Source organism: Gigantopelta aegis, chromosome 4 (genome assembly GCF_016097555.1).
Source record: "Gigantopelta aegis isolate Gae_Host chromosome 4, Gae_host_genome, whole genome shotgun sequence".
NCBI classification, from domain to species: domain Eukaryota; kingdom Metazoa; phylum Mollusca; class Gastropoda; order Neomphalida; family Peltospiridae; genus Gigantopelta; species Gigantopelta aegis.
In genome coordinates, this window is record NC_054702.1 from 98,727,014 (window position 1) to 98,743,272 (window position 16,259).

General features: G+C 35.5%; 1 protein-coding gene across 1 annotated transcript in view; it reads left to right on the plus strand.

Moving 5' to 3' along the window:
* Nucleotides 1-5,444: 5,444 nt before the first annotated feature.
* LOC121371544 (cell division control protein 42 homolog) overlaps nt 5,445-16,259 on the plus strand; it is a 28,440-nt gene continuing 17,625 nt past the window's right edge. The window contains exons 1-2 of the mRNA XM_041497517.1: nt 5,445-5,998; nt 9,726-9,784. Of these exons, the coding sequence (XP_041353451.1) occupies nt 5,812-5,998; nt 9,726-9,784 (246 nt within the window). The 5' untranslated portion in view covers nt 5,445-5,811. The remainder of the gene's footprint in view (nt 5,999-9,725; nt 9,785-16,259) is intronic.

The following is a 16,259-nucleotide window of genomic DNA, read 5'->3' on the forward strand; positions in this document are numbered from 1 at the left end:
AGCGCTCACTCAGGGTTTCAAGTCGGTATCTGGATTACAAATTCCATGCCTCGACTGGGATCCGAACCCAGTACCTACCAGCATGTAGACCGATGGCCTAACCACGACGCCACCGAGGCCGGTAATATTTTATGAATTAATATTCTTCTAAAACACGTTTGACAATTTATAACTTTTTCTAAGAGAAGAAAACTAACGTTGGCATCCCATATTTTCGTTCATCCAATTGTAGACATTTTTGTGCTTACGTCCAATTAAGGTTCAAGAGGTTCAAGCACGCTATCCTGGACTATTTGAGTTAGTGATTAGTGAGTGAGACGTCGGTGCAGTGGCTTTACACTTACACACTGAGTCGTTAAACTGGCTCTGAGTGGGAACCGGTACCAGGAGACGAACCCATTCTTATGGCCGGTGCCTTAACCACGACACCACCGAGGTCGGTAATATCTGCTTTATCGCTTATATACATATGTTATCAATTTATTGTCATCCGATCTCTTTGGTAATAACATTTATGTTATGTTTATGTGATGTGAAAATACTAATCAATTTAAGTTAATAACAACGACTGAACATATTACGTTTTGTATTGTCTGTACAAGCTAAACGGTCTGTGACGGAGTGGAAAACTAATGGCCTTAACCGACCCCTGACTGGTTTTCGATGCGCGATAGTTTGTGGTGGCTGATCACAATCGAGAAACACGTCATTCCCGTGGTCACAACATTCCAGATGTTCAAAGTGCTCGTGAAAACGTGAAATAGTCCGTGAGACAACCTATGAACTATGCTAAGATATCAATCTCAAAGTTTGCCGCCATTGAACTCTGTCATCAGTAATCTTTCTCGCGCTACAGGCGTCATTCCAAGCAGTAAACAGCACTCGTTTCAGGGCAATCGTGAGTCTAGACAAAATGGCAAACGAGCTTCTTGTAATTTTATTTTAGTTACTAAATGGTGATTTTAAGGAGCTGATTTTACTGTTAGCTGTTTTGTATCAGCGTTCAGCTTGTCTTAATGCATAGTCTGTTTCAGAATGATCATAGGAGATAAAACAAATTACAACATATGCATTCAGTTATTTTAATTGTGTTTAGTAATTAAAATATGTAATTTATAGCTTTATTTTCTTCCCATAATGAGCCATTCTTCTACTTCTGGTTCTTGTTGTGTTAACCTTGGCCATGTACAACTTCAGTTTTTGCCATAGCGACGTTCTGAAGATAGATTATCTCTGACATGCATTGTTCTTCGATATATTATAACAAGACGACACTTGTATATTGTGTTGTGGTAATTGGCCATACTTTGATAACAATGAAACACTTTTTTAAAGCTATACATTGTCGTGTTTAGTTGTTGTTGTTGTTGTTGTTGTAGTTATCGTCAGTAAATTAATGAACAAGATATTTCTTGTGCATATCTTTTGGAGAACTTGAACCTTTCTTGATAATAATTGTAAGTGAGACATTTCAAAGAAGAAAAGAAAACCACACATCTAACAAATAAGCACCGAGAGAGAGAGAGAGAGAGAGAGAGAGAGAGAGAGAGAGAGAGAGAGAGAGAGAGGAGAGGAGAGAGAGAGAGAGAGAGAGAGAGGGGGGGGACTATTATGAAACCTTTTATAGTTAATCTGATACATGTATGTAATATTATTTATTCACTGTGAATAACAAGACAAGATAGATATTTATTCAGTTATTGAGGCCACATGACCAAGATAACTACTTTTAAAAACAAATTAATTGTGCGCTACGCGTGTACAAATTTACAATACATGTATATTCAATTTAAACTGGCAGATTTCTTTTTAAAAACAAGGCTATTCCTTTAATACACTTTATATTTTGGGTAGAAATCAATAGATTAATTTTTTCTCTTGAAGGATTTACTATAAAGTATTCTGATATGAAATATTTCCTGCTCAAAGCATAATATGGATATACTAAAAGAAAATGATATTCATCTTCCACTTGATTAAGATTACACTTTAAACAGATAGTTTCATTTCTTTCTATTACTGGATTATATCTGCTTTTCTGTACTTTTAATTTATGTGACAAACACCTAAATTTAGAAACAATTCTCAAGAGATCTTTGTATTGTGACAAATATAATATATACTGTGAATAACGGATTGATTATAAATAGAAAACGTTAGTCACTGATTACGAACAAATGTTGTTATTGTGGCTTCAATAACACTCGGTGGTCGTTTTCCATGAGTACCCTTATTAGGGTTGATATCCGATTGTTGCGTGTTGCTCAATCGGGTTTAAAGCGCGTTCTTCACAATGGAGTGTCTGGTTTTTGAGTCAGTTGTGACACACTACAAAACAGACTGTTTTCTTGTCGCAATCAGATCTGATTGCTTATTGTTCACTTGTGGTGGTCAACGAATTAGCAGTTATTTTACATTTAGCTTTTGTGAGAATGCATAACTGGAAATAATATTTATTTTGAAAGTAAGCCATTGTATTTGTCATGCAGACCATACGCCTGACTTTGGAGAATTATCATAAATGATCATAAATTACTGGTCTTTTGTACAAGTTGGCTAAGAAAAAAGACAATTATTTACATATTTCATATATATATCTATAAATCACATATAAACATTATACATATATATATATATATATATATATATATATATATATATATATATATATATCAGAGAGAGAGAGAGAGAGAGAGAGAGAGAGAGAGAGAGAGAGAGAGAGAGAGAGAACGTTAGTCACTGATTACGAACAAATGTTATTGTGAATATATATATGTGTGTGTGTGTGTGTGTGTGTGTGTGTGTGTTCACAATATATATATATATATATATATATATATATATATATATATATATACGACACCTAGACACTTATGCGTAGAATCTACACAGTTGTGTGAGATAAATGATGTTGTTAAATATTCTTATCTGTTGTATATAAAGTGGAAATGTTTTACTTTTCTGTTGCATATAACGTCGAAAGGTTTGACAGTAATAGCCCACAATTAACAGTTGTCGATGGCAGGATTATTCCGCCGCATTTTAATTAGCAATAAAGTGATGAAAATACTTTACAACACACAATGAAGTTGTCGGTTGCGTAATCAATTAGATGTTGATACAAGGACAACTGCCACGGGGACACTAATGGACTAAAGTTGTTTTGTAATTAATACATTGTGTTTTATATCAAAGGTGTTTGTATAAAACGATTTTATTTTTACGTTAATGTAAGTACAATATCATTCCTATGAAATTCATTTGATGTCACCGCAACTTGTTATACGCTACTGTATGTAAATCGGCTCCCACGGGAAGCTAAATACATAGTTATTTTGTCGTGAAGTATAAAGTTAATTGAGCATTTAAAACAAAATGACGCGCTCAAAAAGAAAAGAAAGAAAGAAAAAGAAAGAAAGAAAAAAAGAAAGAAAGAAAAAAGAAAGAAAGAAAGAAAAACAAGAAAGAAAAAGAAGGAAAGAAAGAAAGAAATGAATTTGCACTTTCTCTGCAACAAAAAAAAGTGGAAAGGTTCTCTTTTACGTTTAAGTGTAAATTTAAGTATTTTTTGTAATCAAGTGTCCGCTGTGACTTTATCTGTCCTAAAAAACTTCGGGGGGGGGGGGTTGGCAGAATAAAAACAAAATATTCATAGCATGGTCTTGTCCCCACCCCACCCCCCCCCCCCAATATAGTACTTTTTAACTAAAAATTACATTTTAGATAGCTATTGACACATTCCAAGGGAGCTAACTTGTGTTGCCATCTTTATTGTATATGTACAGCCAATTCAATACTGTAGTAATAAAACGGGTATGACTTATATGTTCTATCAATATTCGTGTTATGTATTGTCTTTTTTATGGGCAAGCCCATATAAAATAAAATCATGTTCCTAATCGCAAATAGTAACCTAGACAACGCAGCAACAAAACCCTCCGCACCAGCTAACTATACACTACCAAACCATCTCTCTCTCTCTCTCTCTCTCTCTCTCTCTCTCTCTCTCTCTCTCTCTCTCTCTCTCTCTCTCTCTCTCTCTCTCTCTCTCTCTCTCTGCTTTTATGGGGGTTTTTAAGGGGTTTTGTTGTGTTTTGGGGTTTTTTTGTGTTTGTTTTGGGGGGTAAAAAGGGACGGGCGGATTTGAGTGTTAGAGAACCACTTTCACCCATTGGCATTGACGATTGTTTGTTTGTTTTATTTAACGACACCATTAGAGCACATTGATTTATTAATCATCGGCTATTGGATGTAAAACATAAAACATTTGGTAATTTTGACATATTGTCTTAGAAAGGAAACCCGTTAAATGTGTCCATTAGTAGCAAGGGATCTTTTATATGAACTATCCCACAGACAGAATAACACATACCACGGCCTTTGGTATACCAGTCATGGTGCACTGGCTGAAATGAGAAATAGCCCAATGGGTCCAACGACGGGGGTCGATCCCAAACCGACCGCGCATCAAGCGGACGCTTTTCCACTGGGCTACGTCCCGCCCCTGACATTGACGAGTATATGTCTGCTATATCATAAATTATTTTGATATGCTGGTACGTATTGTTTTTCTGTCTTTTTGTCAAAAAGTAGGCCTGGGCTTAACATTTTCTAAGTACCGTTTTATTTAAACAATAAATAAATAAATAAATAAATAAAAACTCATTGCCTTTCTTTCGTGATAAAGTAAAACTTTCCAATATCTTATGTATTGTTCAAAGGGCAGTTTATAATTTTTCAGTTTGTTGTTTTTCGGGATGTTTGTGTTTTGGTTGTTGTTTTCTTTTTGTTTTTTGATTGTTGTTGTTGGGGGGGGGGGGTATTTGTTTTCGGGGGGGTTTTGGGTTTGTTTTTGTGGGTTTTTTTGTTTTTTGGGGGGGTTATTGTAAAATGTGGGCTTTTTCTGTATTATTTTTCGTTTGTAATTGGTTTGTTTTGATGTTGTGTCATGTTACGTTGTAATTCTTGTTGTTGTTTTGTTTTGTGTTTTTGTTTGTGATGGGGGTTTTTTTGGGGGGAGGGGGTTTTGTTGTTTTGTTGTTGTTATGTTTTATGTTTTGCCGATTCAGATGTCGCAACTTCACTTGTAATTTTAGGTCCGATAGGCCTACACGTAGCCAACTAGCCTACATACATATATCAAAAGTTGGTTACATGAGATAAACAATAATTTCCATTCATGTGACAATTTATTTGCATCTGTTACCAAATTTGAACCACAATAATGAATGGTACCTGGTGACATCACTTGTAACAACGTTCGGTTATCAATCAACTTGATAAACTGCCGATATCCGTGACTCATTCACGGTGACATTTTGAGGTGTCCAATCAAGTGATTTGACACACAGGTTGTTTTGGGAAGGCACGAGACGAAAGCGACGGGGATTCGGCGAGTTAACCAATCAAAACAATCGACACACTGGTTGATTCTACCGGCACGAGACGTTTACCGTCAGTTGACCAGCTGGGTCGAGAGAAGTAACATACGAAGAAGTGAGGGTTTTAAAAAGAACGCATATACACGCTATCAACAGGACAATTTAGCTGTTTAATTAATCTGTATTGGTTATCAACTGTCACTTGGATTATTGGTATTGTGTTGGAGATTGTAATTTTAAAAACGGCGGAGTTAAATTCCGAAACATGAATCTGTGCGAATCGAAACATTCATCTGTCAGTGTCGCAACAACCAGCTGACGAATTGCGTTTCGTGTTTTCACTGCAGCCGATGAGAAGTATTTTTCAAGTTTCGTTCTGTAGTTTGTTTTTCTGTAGTAGAAGCTTTGTTTCCACAGACCCGGCGTTAAGATGCCCCCACATTCTATGATGGATCATAACACGAACTTGTTGCCAGAGTTGGACCCTCTTGAACAGCAGAGGGTCAAGTGTGTCTTGGTTGGGGACGGGGCGATCGGAAAGACTAGTTTGGTTGTCAGTTACACCACGAACGGATACCCCACAGAATATGTGCCAACAGCATTTGACAATTATTCAGGTGTGTATTTGTTCATTCAACAGAAGAGGATATTATATTATATGTATACATGCCAGTTCAGGGCCGTAGCTAGGATATTTATTATTATTTTTTTTTTTTTTTTTTTGGGGGGGGGGGGGGGGCGCAACTGAGTAGTTAATAGTCTAAAACTCCTTTTCTTTAACTTTCTATAATGCTTTCAAATTTTTTCTATTGCCCCCCCCCCCTGCTAGCTACGGCCCTGCAGTTAGGGTTATAATTTATTACTAAACTTTCCTAACCCAGTGTGTCTACTTACCATTTTATATTTATTTATTTATTTATGTCACTTATTATTAAATGCTGGGTGACCCAGAGTCTGTTGGTTAGAACCTTTGACAGAGGAAGGAAAGGGATATTAGTTTAGCCATACACAGCACATTGTAAACAACAGCTATTAGGTGTGTAACATGATTATTATAACACATAATTTAGATAGAAAAAAAACCCATTGCCATAATTAAAACCCATTGTCATCAATAAAAGTACTACTGAATGGCAGCTTTTTTGTATGTACTTTCGCAGGCAGGATAGTTCATACTATGATCTTCCATATATAACACCAGCAGGGGCCTAGCTTCCACATACGCAGGTACACAGCTGCGTACCACCTGATATTACAAATATTTTTTAAATTAAAATATATGATGTAAATGTGTGTATGCTCTATGCCAATAGCATTTTGTTCCATCGCCGAAAAATTCTTAATACCACGTGAAAATCCCAAGCTAGACCCCTGACCAGTATACCATCAGTGTTATGGCACCTCATTTATAGAAGTGACAGCCTGGAACAGTTTGAGAGATGTCTGCATTGTTGATATATGTTTGACAGCTAATGCAATAAGGTACATGACTAGTACCTTTATGAAGAACGCCAGTATACAAATGTTCCCCCCATACACACCCTCCCATCTCATCCAGTGGGTATGGCTAGTACATCAAAAGCTGGTGTTGGTCCTGGTCAATGGGAAAATGAAAAAGATTCCTTGCTATTTTTCAATAGTAGCTTCAGTGACAGCTATAGATGTTTAGATTCTCTCTAGACACGAAATAGTCTAGTTGCTGATGTGTCATAAAACAAATATTCCTTTCTTTTCCCATTACTGATTTATTTTAGGTCACTAAGTACATATAACTGTATACATATACCTGTACAAATACTGAGTTGAAACCTAAAAATATTGCTTGCTGAAACCAGAACAGCTCATGGAAATCATCATGACTCACTTTGTGTTTCAAACATAAAGCTGACTCTGTGAAAGGGTTTTTTGTCAAAATATTGTAAAGAAATTGAAAACAATGTTCACAAATTATGTTTGTAAATGTAAGGTAGTGGCTAGAAAACTACAAGAGTTGAAGTAAAATATAGATGTTCAGGCAGTGATGTAGCGTGGGTTGCCAGTGCCCAGTTAGCACTCCCCGAGTCCCTTCCACCAGTCCATAATTTTGCGCCCAGGGCGACAGCCACGGTGGCCCCACTCACGCTACACCACTGTGTTCAGGTGGGACATTTGGCCCCAAGTAATCAAACAAGACAATACTTTAAATCCTTTACCGTAAACAAAAAAAAGAGTTGAAGACCTAAAAGTAATAAAACAGGTTTTAAAAGTATATGGTATGTATCACCTTCCGTGCAAGGTTAAATTTCAAGTAGGTGTGTGTGATCATTTTACAGTGGGGCTATGACTATAACTATAACATAATTTTTATAGGTTAGCAATAAGAAGACAACAGTGATATAGTTAGTCATACATGAAAGAAAACAAAAACAAAATAGTCCAAGTAACGTTTTAGACCTAAAAATAGTGAAACGTGTTTTGGAAGTATATAGTATGTTAATATTGTTATCACCTTCAGTGCAAGGTTAGAGTTTATTTAGGTGTGTGTGATAATTTCACCACGTGGGCAATATCAACATGCATGGCTTAGTATCACGTGTGCAGTACCGGTACACTGCACTGTAAAATCAGTAATGTGACTGTGGATGACAATATATTAACACACTTTTAATACATAAAACCGTAAAACAATTAGACACCTGTTAGACCGGCCTTGGTGGTGTCGTGGTTAAGCCATCGGACATAAGGCTGATAGGTATTGGGTTCGCAGTTTGGTACCGGCTTCCACCCAGAGCAAGTTTTAACAACTCGGTGGGTAGGTGCAAGACCACTACACCCTCTTTTCTCTCATTAATCACTAACAACTAACCCACTTTCCTGGACAGACAGCCCAGATAGCCGAGGTGTGTGCCCAAAACAATGTGCTTGAACCTTACTTGGATATAAGCACGAAAATAAGTTGAACTGAAAATATTAGATGTCTATCAGCAGGATGTAGCTAGTGGGAGAGTGCTTGCTTAGTGTGCAGTGTATCATAGGATCAGTTGATCACTTTGAGGCTCAGGGACTAGGGATTTTTTCCTGTCCCAACCAGTGCCCCATGACTGGTATATATACCCTTAAAGACCATAGTATGCACTATCCCTTCTTTGAGAAAGTACAAACATCCTGCACTGTTTTATTTTGATGTGGGAAACTTAGAAGCAGCAGGTTTCTTCTATTTCTTTCAACTAAGCATATAAATAATAACATATTACATACTACATTAAAATGTGATAAGGAGTTGCTATACAAATATTCCTTTCATTAAATTCAAATAGCCACTGACAAAACAATTGGGACTTGTTTGGGAGTATGATCTGAAAACTGTTCAGCACCACGACTGGTATATCAAAGGATGTGGTGTGTGTTATCCTGTCTGTGGGATGGTGCATATAAAAGATTCCTTTCTGCTAATCAAAAAGAGTAACCCATGAAGTGGCAACAGCGGGTTTTCTCTCTTAATATATGTGTGTTCCTTAACCATATGTCCGACGCCATATAATTGTAAATAAAATGTGTTGAGTGTGTCGTTAAATAAAACATTTCCTTCCTGAAAACTGTTAATTTTTGAGATGTAACAGTTTATAGGATTAATCATTTCCCTGATCTCTGTAGCTCTATATTTATTTTCCGCATTCCAAACATCCACAAATGGTTTGTCAGTGTCTTTGGTGTTTGCTATCTTGTCAGAAAAGATAATACATATATACATGTATATTGGATCCCTTGCATCCTTGAACAAAACAAGTAACGGTAAAAATGACCAGGATTCTTTCATTTGGTCATGTTTGACATCTTTATTAAGCATTTATAAAAAAAGAGTGTGCACCATTTATTTAATATAATTTAATCATGTAGTACAGTGTCCTAGAAGTGTGATTTTTAACACCGAACTATATATAAAATATATGTGCAAGAACACCAAACTCCCCAAAAGGTTTGATGACATCTCAAGATTATCATCTTCAAATATTTTGATTTAGAGGTAAAGCAAAGCATTGATCCCTCAATATAAATTCAGTTTTCCAATTTTTCCTATGTACGTGTATGTGTGTATGTGTGTGTTTGTCTGTCGACATAATAGTACATGTATCTATGGCAGTAGTTACTATTCATTTGTGTACTTTTGTCTGTCATTTAAATATTAAAAAAAAAAAAATGGATACAGTCCACTTAGTAAATATGCATTGTTAGCATACCTGTAATTTCAGTTAACACTGTTACTTTTGAAATTGTATATGGATGATCAGGATTAATAACTGCTCTGTATATATGGATATATATACATTTCTGGTTTTCATTTGTTGTGACATTTCTGTTTTTCAGTTGTTGTGACGGTAGACAGTCATCCTGTCCGCTTGAACCTGTGTGATACAGCAGGCCAGGTATTTACAATACATCTTTTTGTTATTAATATGCAATAGGCTTGGCCATGCCACATCTTCATCACTCTACCATGCTTGTTTAGTACCAGTTGTTATTTTTATTAGTAGTATTCCTAATGCTTGACCATTTCACATCTTCGATCATGTTACAGCACGCTACCATGCTTGTTTAGTACCAGTTGTTATTTTTATTAGTAGTATGCAATAGGCTGGGCCATTCCACATCTTCGATCATGTTGCAGCACTCTCCCATGCTTATTTGTTATTTACAACAAGTGTCTGGGGCAATCAGTGTGTTTTTGAGGAAGTCCGATAGTTGACAGTCTGTGTAAGTGTGAGTTAGTGAAGCGTGTGATTCATGAGTGCTGCTGGGAAAAGCAGACAGCTTCTAATTAACGGCTAATTACTCCCAGCTGTTCCCTCAGGGTTTATGTATTGTGGGTACAGGACTATTGTTATTACTGTTGGCATTACAAAAATATATGTTTTGCAATAGTTAGGAGTTTGTCTCATTTGTTAAAAAAACATATATATTTTTTAATATTACAGTATGTATGGTAGGTACATGACTTCTGCCATTACTGTTTGCATTACAAAAATATATGTTTTGCAATCATTAGGAGTTTGTCTCATTTGTCAAAAACACATTGATTTTTTAAAATATATTACAGTGGTACAAATTTACATGTATTATTTTTTTAAAGTCTAGACACTTCGGCCAGATATCACAAGGCTGTATGGATGAAGCACACTGTATATAATTTGTCAATATATTGATTGAATTTAATGTTTTTACAAAGAAATGCAGTATGCTTATAAATACATATGGTTACAGTTTACATGTATCAGGGCTAGCTCTGGGCGAGCAAAATAGCTCGCCAAATTGTTCATTAAACTTTAAAAATTGCAGAAATCAACAGTTATTTTCTTTAAAAATGTCAGTTATTACCTAAAATTATTTCGCCAAATGAAAATAAAATTCGCCAACTGCTTTCAAAATTCACAATTGGCGAATTTGGCGAGTGCCAGAGCTAGTCCTGTGTATGATGTATGCTCAATGTATGATACTGGTGGCAAATAGTATATAGATCTAGCCCTGTGTATGATGTATGCTCAATGTATGATACTGGTGGCAAATAGTATATAGATCTAGCCCTGTATATGATATATGCTCAATGTATGATACTGGTGGCAAATAGTATATAGATCTAGCCCTGTATATGATATATGCTCAATGTATGATACTGGTGGCAAATAGTATATAGATCTGTAAACATCACTTCCTGAATCATACTTCTCCCAGTAAATCACATCACATCACCACTTCTGTTTATGATCACATGTACAAAAAAAAAAATTGTATACAATTGTATGTTTTAGTGTAGCTAACCTCTGTGGGATACATTATAGTTTGGTTTGTTGCTAAGCCACCAACAGTTACCAGTAGTTACAAAATTCACCACAATTATTATTTATTTAGTAGTTTTTAAAAAGTAAATTTAAAAGTACAGTATAACTGAATTTGAGAACCTTAAATGATAAGTAAAATTTAAAACAAATGCTAATTATGTTTTATAACAAGTCAAAAAACTAAAAAAATCAGCACAGACTTGTAATTAAGTTTGTAATAAAAAAGGACCACATTGAGTTGAAAGTTGAAGATTTGATATAGATTAGCAGGGACCAGTAAACCACCTTAAAGCTGTTCCAAAGAGGATGATATGATTGATAGTACTGGAGAAATCCCCTCCATCCACATAACAAAATGAAATGTTATGAATGGGTTTATTTTAATCCAGTGACATCATGCAATAACAACAAAAATACTAGTTCCTCCCATCTCAGATGATAATTATGGAACAGTATCTTAATATTAACAAAATATCTCAATCGAAAGATGAATTTTCTGTATACATAACGAAGAGCAACAAATCAAAATATACTGTGTCCATACACCTACATACAGTTTCATTCACAAACTGTGATCTTTCATGGTGTTTACCACTTGAATAGCTGTGGTAAGCAGAGAGACAGAGAGCCTCTTGTTTTCTTTGTGGAGACTTATTGATGCATGTACGAACCGTGTGTGTATCGGGTGCACAAAAACAGCTTTATGTCTCTTTACCCCACAAACACACATCCCCATCCTTTTGTTCAAAACATTCAATTGATTTGCATAAAAGTGTATAAGAAGTATCACCTAGGTAAACAGATTGAGATTGTGTGGATGTATTTTTTGAATATTAAAAGAAACTTTTAAGACCTTAATATATATTTTTTGAAAAAGATTTCATTATATAAACATGTGTATATATTTGTAAAAATTAAAATACAACAATGGTAAAGAAACCTTTTCAACATGATGTTAAAGATTTCATTATGTAAATGTATACTGTTAAAATACAGTGATAAAAGACTCTTAGGAGGTTCCTTGTGTAAATTCATACATACATACATATATGCATACATACATACATACATACATACATACATACATACATATATGCATAAGATACATTAATCACAGCGTTTATAAATTGTGAAAGTAAGAGACAGTTTGAAAAGCTTTTGTGACTGAATCTACTGAGTGCAGTAAGGTATATAATTGTGAATATAAAAAGTAGGCAGAATTAATATGGTGGCAGCAGCAGTAAGCAGTGCATGGTGGCACATGTACTAAAGAACAGTTTAAAGTTAAGTTTTGTTTAATGACACCACTAGAGCACATTGATTAATTAATCATTGGCTGTTGGATCTCAGACATTTGGTAATTCTAACTCATAGTTATCAGAGGAAACCCGTTACATTTGTAATGCAGAAACAGATCTTTTATATGCACTTCCCCACAGACAGGAAAGCACATATCACAGCCTTTGTTGTGCACTGGTTGGAATGAGAGAGAAAAAAAATCAGTTGAATGGATCCACCGAGGTGGTTCGATCCTGCGACACAAACACCTCAAGCGAGCACTCAACCAACTGAGCTAAATCCATGCCTCCTTCTAAAGAACAATAATTAATTTTTTAAAACATGTATTGTACTATAAAAACTAAATCAATTAATTTTCATTTTAATATGAACGCTATGACAGCATGTACTCACAAAACATGTAAAAACAAGCATCTCTCTAACACCTGTCATCATGGGAAAATAAGGCCTGTAAAAACGTATGTAAACAGTCAGCATAATTAGGGTATTGTATAAGACATGTATTTTGTTACTAATGGCTGAATTACATGTAACTGATGCCCTTGTTTCTTGTTGAAACAGGTGTTTGCTAGGAGGTTGTCATACTCTAGATACTGTATGTACTTTAGACTAGTATAGGTATACATACCTGGGCCCCTTTCCACAATGTGATCTTAGCACTAAGATCACCTTAAATGCGTAATTACTGTATGTGCTTACGGCAATCTTAGCAGTAAGATCGCTTCGTGGAATGGGGCGCTGATGGTTACAAGTATAGGGCTCAACAGTACATTGTTAAAAATCAGTGTATTATAATTTAAATCCTATGTCTATAAAATATTATATTCACTTCTATAGGCATCTATTAATTTACAACTGTGTACTTGTACATATGATTGTGCATTCACAGGTATGTGTAACAGCTCTACATGACTACAGAAAAAGTCACATTCTTGCATTATGCCTGGGGTCTTAAGACATTTTTGTGGTCAGAATAACATGCACACTTGTTTATATCTTTAATCTATATCTGTATCTGCTTGAAACAGATGTAGAACTGGAATAGTTAGTAGCGAGTCTTTATTTATACCTACATGATGATGATTTCTGTTCCACCCAGATATGTCACGGTGTTGACAATGCTATTCTGGGAGAGGTTGCATTTGTTATTGACAAAACACATCCTTGTTTACTTCTCTTGTACAGTCACTCCTCTAGCTGTCTTTGACAGTTTTTTCTGTGTCCATAAAATTAAAAAAATTAAATCAAATTTTTTCAAGGTTGAAAATATGCTTGAAGGGTTATTTTTGGATTGGAGAATATTCATTATGATGTATATGTATATTTGTGGAATTGAGTACACAAGTTGTATACATATACAGGTGCATTAATAGTTTATCTTATTAGTTTTGGGTCATATTAGTCTTCGTAATCAGATGAAGAATTTTAATGGTGGATTGGTGGGTAGGGTCATGACATTAATATAAGGTAGTTCATTGGTGTTGTTGAAAATTATTTTTAAAATGTCTAATTTAAAGAATATTTGATTAGCCAAATGCTAAATGTTGTAGTCATTTTGTATATAAATGAGTCATTGGCTAATTAGGTATGGGCAGGTTGAGCCCTGTGTACATCCATTATTCTACTCTTCATCTCCACGATGCATGTCAACACCCTCACCACCTTCACCACAGCAATCATGGGCAGTATTTTAAAGTGTCACTGGATGTATCTTCAGATTACACACTCATTATGTATACTGGTAAATGGATGTGTACAATGTTAAGTTGTTATTTGATGGACATCGATCAGTGACCTAGCTGGCTGGTCTGTTGACATGGTCATGTTTAACAAGAGCTTCACGAAGTAGTGCTTCACTGTGTGAGAGGGGCACCTCCCTTTTCCAGTCCTTTGATTCTCATACCTGTCACTGCAGAATGGGGTTAAGCTAACAATATATGGTATATTACTTCATCAGTTTTATGCTGGAATGTCAAGCTGTCATTTGTTGGTAGTATTTAAAATACATAAAATAGGTGTGTCCCTTTTTGTGAATAATATCCAAGTTGAATGATAAGATGTTGTGACATATTAATATGGTTGTACCTGACCTTTCGTCCCAGCTGTGATTGTAATATGTATGACTAACAGTTTTGGTATATAGCAACACTAAAGATGTATGCTCTGTTATTATAGTATGATAGGACAATCATTTCAATATTTTTAATAATGCTGATTTAGTCTGCTGTTATTTTGATGTTAAATTAATTTAGTTTTGAAGGCTGGAAGTTATACTGATCTAAAATAAATGGGGATGGGGTTGGGGGCAGGGACTGGAACCAACCACAAAAAGGGCTCTTTGCTGCTACCCACCAACTCAAACCCCACACTGAATATGGTCTTGGTGATTAGGACAAAGTTTTTAAGCACATACAGGTATACTGGAAGTCATGTTTTCTTTGTAATATGATGCCAACCATCAATTTGTCTGTAAAGAAAATTACTCATCTAGGGACATATGCTACTGTTAGCCAGATCAGAGCTCATGTCCATGACAGATATGCTTCAACAAGTAATTCAGATAATTTGTCTTTGTCTTAGAAGAATTTCCATCAGCATTTCGGTAGCTGTATGTGGAAAACTATACTGAACTCCACTGAAAACGCACCAGTTAGATTGGTAGTAGTTATATTAACTGATTTTGTATAACTAGATGAATTCTGGTAGGCCTTAAATAACCACAAAAGGTTATGGTTATTTTGTGTTTTATCACTCATTTGATAGTAACTGAAAATTGGGTGATGCATTTTCAATGGAGTTGAATATATATTGGCTGCTATACAAGAGAATTTCAAATTTCATGGGAAATACCTTTTCGGTTCTGTGCCTTGTGATCATGGGAACCCATCGGAAACTGTTTTTAGGTTTCGCTGAATAGTCGTACTCCATATAATAAATCATGGTAAAAAAAATTTCAGTTCCATGATTTTACAGATATGCTATCAATGAATGCTTGTTCTACCACAGCCTGGAATACTCTGTTAACAATAAACATTTATATACATGTGTACTACATGTACATCAACAATACCACACAAGCTTTGATAAATGTCGTCATAGTCCAGTGGTTGGAACCGGAAGAAACCTGGCTAGTGCAGTGACAGACAATCGATCCCACGATCCCTCGCACCCCAGGACAGATTTAAATCCAGCTCCATTATAACTGGATTGTATTCACATGTCGTATCGGCCGATCTGGCTGTTTTATGCCTCTGACACACACCATTCCCCGCTTGTATTCTTCGCATGCGTTTTCTCCGCGATCAATCAGCAAGGCCTGTTTTTACAGATCGTCACGGCTTCTTGGATTCCACCGGTTTGTGACAGAAACCTGTGCACTTGATCTGAACGTCATGACACGAGGGCCTTGCAAACACGTAAATGATGTAAGGAGACCCAGCCATGGCTCTCTGTCGCCCACATAGTTTTGTCACCACAGATTACGGTTTAGTCTTATCGGAAGATTCATTAGTTGTATGCAAAATGATTGTCCATCACGGAAGCTAAATAAAGACATTATATTAAGACAGAATTTGTGAAAGTATTTTTGAGTTTGTTACCTTTATCTTTGATCAAACTAATAACCATCCATTAAACAGTTTGCTGGGGGAGTCGGTGTTATAAAAATTCCTCTTTTTTTTTGCTTGTGTAAAAAAACAAAACCATTTTTAATGGATAATAAATATTGTTAATGTAAATATGTTTTAATTCAGCTATATGTATATTT